The sequence below is a fragment of the Pseudonaja textilis genome, chromosome 9 (genome assembly GCF_049901715.1).
Source record: "Pseudonaja textilis isolate UNSWEBS1 chromosome 9, rPseTex1.2, whole genome shotgun sequence".
Lineage (NCBI taxonomy): Eukaryota > Metazoa > Chordata > Lepidosauria > Squamata > Elapidae > Pseudonaja > Pseudonaja textilis.
The window spans coordinates 6,350,131-6,356,130 of NC_141998.1; the positions used below are offsets into that span (position 1 = coordinate 6,350,131).

The following is a 6,000-nucleotide window of genomic DNA, read 5'->3' on the forward strand; positions in this document are numbered from 1 at the left end:
TCCTTCTTCGCAGATGTCACTTTTATACTGGATGATGGTGCTATCAGTGCCCACAAGCCCTTGCTGATCTCCAGTTGTGACTGGATGGCTGCCATGTTTGGGGGTCCATTTGTTGAGAGCTCAACTCAGGAGGTGAGACAACCTTGAGCATGGACTGAGAAGTAAATTTATTTATGTGTTTATTTAATTTGCCTGCCTTTATACGTAACTCAAGATGGTGAACATACAGTACATAATATTCCTCCTCTTCCTCCCCCTCCTCCTCTTGTGCCCACAACAACCACAACCCTGTGAGGTGAGTTGGGCTGAGAATCACTGGCCCAAAGTCATCCAGCCAGTTTTCATGGCCAAAGCAAATCATCTCCTGGTGATTGGCTCAAAGTCGCCCAGCTGGTTTTCATGCCTAAGGCAGGACTAGAACTCACAGTTGGTTGGTGGTTGCACCTGAAAATGGTACAGATTTAACCCCTTGCTATCCTCATCATTGCAGGTAGTGCTACCATACACCAGTAAGAGTTGCATGCGAGCCGTGCTTGAGTACCTGTATACTGGCCAGTTTTATTCTTCTTCAGACCTTGATTACATGAAGCTCATCATCTTGGCCAACCGCTTGTGTCTGCCACACCTGGTTGCACTCACAGGTAACTCTAAGAACCACGTTGCGCTGTCTCTTTTCCCATCTATGAAACGATGAGTCGTTTCAAATGCCAAACATAGGAAATAAACACCAAATATCAGAAATAAACATCGTATTTATTTTTGATTGTCCATTTTGGACGCACTCTAAGTGTGAAAAGTTTCTGTGTGCCTTTTTATTCATCTCAGTTTTCAGTGAATGGGATTATTATTTTTTTTTTTAAAAAAGACAATACATGATACCATTTCTCAGATTATTATTCTTAGACCACCAATAACTCAGTTGGTTTGTTATTGGCAAGACAGAAATTTAAATCTTCTTTGTGGGCCACACAATGAACCAACTGATTGTATTTTATATTTTTATTGTTTCGCAGAACAGTTCACTGTGTCTGGTTTGATGGAAGCAACACAGATGTTAGTGGATATAGATGGCGATGTTCTTGTGTTCCTGGAGCTGGCTCAGGTATGAACAACTTACTTAGAGTCAACCCAAAATTCTCCTTGTTTTGAAATATTGTTATATAGGAATAGGAATATATATATTCCATTCTCCACCATCCAGTCAGAGCTGAAGAAGCTTCTTGGATGAGAAGTGAAATGTCTTCAAAGAAAAACCAGAAAGTCCAGTTGCCTCTTAAAAAAAAAAAACACTTTTGGGAGAACCAGGATGATTGAGAATCTCCGTAGACAAATGAGAACATAGGAATATTCTTTATTGGACAAATGTGATTGGTCGCAAAAGGAATTTGTGTCTGGTGCATAAGCTCCCAGTGCATACCAACAAGTCATGAGATCATATATCATAACAATAATAAATCATAGGATACAAACAAGTCATAAATCATAAGATACCAATAGGAGATGGTAGTAGGAAAGATGAGAACATGAGAAGGATAATAGCAATATAGCCCGACTGCATGGGTGAATATCTTTAGGCATTAGACAATGCTGTGGGAATTAGGTGTTCAGCTGAGTGATGACATGTGGGGCTGGGAACTTCTTTGTTTTGGTGTGATATTGTTTTGGCATTATTTGGTTGTCCTTGTTTTGGAATCTTTCTGGGCAAAATCTGATACTTATCTGATGTTTTGTGAAGCTCAATGCTTCTGCATTGACTTGGATGAGAGCCTTCTTTTTATTTATTTACTTTTATTTATGTATTTATATCCCGCCTTTATTATTTTTTTGAAATAGCAGAAGGCGGTGAGCATATCCAACACTCCTTCCTCCTTCTATTTGCCACGCAGCAACGAGAGAGAGAGAGAGAGAGAGAGAGAGAGAGAGAGAGAGAGAGAGAGAGAGAGAGAGACACTAGCCCAAAGTCAACCAGCTGGTTTTGAACCAACTAGTTTCTAGGCAGGACTAGAACTCACAGTTTCTTGCCTTATAGCCTGGTGGAGTTGTCAACTATGTCAACTTTATAATCTGTGGACTTCACTTCCCAGTTTAGTTTAGTTTAGTTTATTGTCATCGCACCTTGTACAATGAAATCAAACATCATCTTCAGTGCACATCATGACCATGAAAATAAATACAGACACACATCCTTCACACTCTACACATTGAACCGAAAACCCCCAACACCGCACCAGCACTGCACTATACAGTAGAATTCAACAGAGCTACTGCCCTGGGATAGAAGCTGTTTTTCAGCCTGTTTGTCCTTGTTTTTATTGTCCTGTACCTGAGAATTCCTGAGCCAGCATGGCTCACAGGTCATAAAATTGCCATAGGTGCCCACTCCTGCATTAGACCGATTTGAGTCTCTCTTCCTTTTCAAAGGAAGAGTTGACTCAAAAGGTCTGCAGAACAAGTCTAAATACATGCCAGTTGCTAAATGTCCCAATTTTACTCATATGATTATAAGGATGATGTGTCATAAGTGTAAAAAAAATTATGTCACTTTTTTCAATGTTATTGTTAACGTTGAACAGCCATTAAATAGATGTTTGTAAGTCAAGGACTCCCTGTATAGCTTTCCTGGCTAAATGCAAATAACATTTGTGACTCATGCCAGCCTGTCTTTTCTCTTCCCCAGTTCCATGGTGCCTACCAGCTTGCCGATTGGTGCCTCCACCATATCTGCACCAACTACAACAATATCTGTCGCAAGTTTCCTCGGGAAATGAAAGCAATGTCAGCAGGTGGGTGTGTGAGTTTGTAAAATGATGGAGGCTGCTTTCCTTTTAGGCAAAGGAGTTGTGTAGATCGGGGGTGTCAAACTTGATTTCATTGAGGGTCACATCAGGGTTGTGTTTGGCCTCCGGGGGCAGGTAGGTGAGGCCAGGGTGGGCGTGGCAGCTTGAGGTCACTCATGTTGGGGGGGGCACCTGTGGTGGCCTGGGCAGGGCTGGAGGGATTGACCCACCCTCCTCATAATCTATCTTCCTTCCTTCCTTCCTTCCTTCCTTCCTTCCTTCCTTCCTTCCTTCCTTCCTTCCTTCCTTCCTTCCTTCCTTCCTTCCTTCCTTCTCTTTCCTTCCCCCTTCCTTCTCCTTTCTTCTTCCTTCCCTTCTTCCCTTCTTTTTTCCTCCCTTGCTCCCTTCCTGTCAGGTGTGGCTTCACCTTCAGCACCCTCCCCTCCCACAAGGCCCAATTATTCCCCCGCCCCCATTTCTATGGCAGCCAGAAAGAGTCAAGCAGAAGACAGAATCTTGGAGGTTGACACTTCCCTTCTTTCTTTCTTTTTCCCTCCCTTGCTCTCTTCCCATCTTCCCTTCTTTTTCTTTGTCTCTCCTCTTTCCCTTTCTCCTCCCCTGTCCCTTCTTGGATGCTCAAATGCAAACGGGGAAATATGTCTCGATGCCTCCTTGCCTTGAGATCCAATGCCACTTTTGCTAGACGTTTGTTTTGGTAGGACTCTGCCAGTGAAAACTGAGCCTGGGAGGGCCATGCATGGCCCGTGCGGGCTCTGTTTTTGGCCACGACGGCCTCCTGCAACCCTCTGCCAGCGAAAACAGAGCTCCACTTTTGCTGGCAGAAGGGGACCATGGACCAGTCCTTCTCCATTTCCAGATCTAAGCACCCTGTGGACCAGATCCAGCCCACAGGCCTTGAGTTTGACACCCCTGGTGTAGATCATCAAGATGACTCTACCATTTTTTGCAAGATTTTTGGGGCCATTCTCGTCGTCTCTGCAGCTGCTTGCTGCACCTGATCTTTATCCCTTTTGAAATCCAGAGGAAAATAATAATAATAATCTCAAAAAAGGACAATCTGAGAAGTTACGGCTGCTTCTCAGCCACCTGTCAATTAAAGAACTGGATTCTTCCCTTCTTGATTCTCTGAGCTGCTCCCCATCTTTGCTCTTAACATCAATTTATGTCTCCAAAAGTCAAATGCAGTTCTTGGGCTGGCTAAACTGGCTACCCCTATTTTAAGTTTCCTTTCCACGATTGCATTTCGCAAATATGCAACGCTTTGCTCGTAGCCTATGGAATATGTAGGTGGGCATGCAAGACACGCATGGGATATATCACTACATGGTTGGTTTTATTTTAATTTGCAAACTGCCGTGGGGCGGTCTTTTTTATATTGCAACCGGCTGTAAACAAAAAGAAAAAAGAAAACATTTGTATGAGTATTTTAGAAACAAGAAGCAGAAGAACTCAAAACATCGGGCTGAGGTTCTTAATTTCTCTTCATTTTTCCCTGCAGAAAATCAGGATTATTTTGAGAAGCATCGGTGGCCCCCCGTTTGGTACCTCAAGGAAGAGGATCACTTCCAGAGAGCCAGGAAAGAGCGCGAGAAGGAAGACTACCTCCATCAGAAAAGGCAGCCGAAGAGACGGTGGCTCTTCTGGAATGCCTCTTCCCCTTCCTCATCGGCAGCCACAGCTTCCTCCTCCTCTTCCTCCTCCTCCTCTTCCTCTGCTGTGGTTTGAGGGCTGCACTGCCTATCTGCTTCGATGGCTGTGAGAAGGAGGGAGCCGACTGGCGCCTGGCATCCCCAAGGCGTGGCGAGAGGCCACAGGCCGAGGCCTTTCAGCGGAGAAAATCAAGCATGAATATCCCTGAGAGGCTGATGAGGAAAAACCTCCGAAGGAGAGCAACTCAGGAGCCAGAATTATCCAACCATCTCATCCAGAGCTCTGGGTGGCCTCCCTTCCTGCCTTGGCTAAGTCTAGAAGCACAGCAGTTGGAGGCCACCAACCAGTGGAACGGAAAGCGGCTCCGTTTTCTTTCCAAGAGGCTCAACTCATCTCGCGGGACTGCACCTCCCTTTTGCAGAAATGCTGGAGGGGGCGAACGTTTTGGTTTTTTTTTTTTAATTATATATATATATGGGGGGAAAACAATTACTCCAAGAAAGATGGAGCCCTTCTGTGTTATTTTTTTTTTAATTTTCCCCTTTTCAAAAGAAAAAAGAAAAAGTTTTCTTAAAAATAGAAAAGTATTACGTATCTCACATCGACCATCCTCTGCACCTTATACATTTCAAGCTGCTACAGATGCTGCGTGACCCAGGACTTTTGTTTTGTTTTTTTTCCTTCTGGGTTTCCTTCCCGATGGTCAAAGGGCCACTTCATTTTGGTTGCACTTAATGACTACCCAGGCACTTATCTCTAGATGTTTTGCTTTGAGCAAGGCATGTATCCTGACAGCAAACAGCTGGGGTCTCTCTGCTCCTGAAAAGCAGACACCCCTATGGAGGAGACAATGGCTAAGAGAAGCAGAGACCCTCCCATGGGGGTTCAAGGGCAAGGGGGGGGAGGAAATGACCCTAGAATAGGGGAAAAAAAACCCAGCTTGGCAAGGCTGGGAAGCTGCTGCTCCCTCCCCCACTTTCCCCCCTTAATTTTGCAACACAATCTACAAGCCTGATCAAACATGGCGGATTAGGAGAAAAATAGGAGGAAGAGAATTGCCCGCCATAATGCTTGAGGATGCACTGTGTACAAGAGAGTATAACCCACCCCCTCACACACACACACACACACACAGACCCCAGCAGTTAATGTGCTGTTTTAATGAAAATGAAACACCAACCAATACACATCTTGGATTTTAGTGTGGAAGGTTCTGTTGTAATAAATGGTATTTTAAAAGAGACAGTTGTGAACTCGTCTTTGGCTTGGAAGCGGGGAAAGAAGACAGGGTGGCAATCCAGAGCGGTGAATTGTACTTCTGAATCAGAGGTTTTCAAACTTGACAGCTTTATGACTTGTGGACTTCAACTCCCAGAATTCCTCCTCCAGTCACATTAGCTCAGGAATTCTATTTATTTTATTGATTTGTTTTGTCAAAAGCTTACAATACAATAGGGACAAGAATAAACATAAGTTTAAATATAAGAAATAGGAACTAATAATTGGGGACAATAGGACAGGGACGGTAGGCACGATCGTGTGCTTATGCACG

At 44.1% G+C, this 6,000-nt stretch overlaps 1 protein-coding gene across 3 annotated transcripts in view; it reads left to right on the forward strand.

The window, feature by feature from the left end:
• The window catches only part of RHOBTB2 (Rho related BTB domain containing 2), a 43,290-nt gene extending 37,604 nt beyond the window's left edge, over window positions 1-5,686 (forward strand). For all 3 annotated transcript variants that reach the window (XM_026714879.2, XM_087938861.1, XM_026714881.2), the window contains 5 exons: window positions 14-132; window positions 491-641; window positions 1,014-1,102; window positions 2,678-2,783; window positions 4,297-5,686. In XM_026714879.2, coding sequence (XP_026570664.1) covers window positions 14-132; window positions 491-641; window positions 1,014-1,102; window positions 2,678-2,783; window positions 4,297-4,523 — 692 coding nt within the window. In that variant the 3' untranslated portion in view covers window positions 4,524-5,686. The remainder of the gene's footprint in view (window positions 1-13; window positions 133-490; window positions 642-1,013; window positions 1,103-2,677; window positions 2,784-4,296) is intronic.
• The last annotated feature ends 314 nt before the right edge of the window (window positions 5,687-6,000 follow it).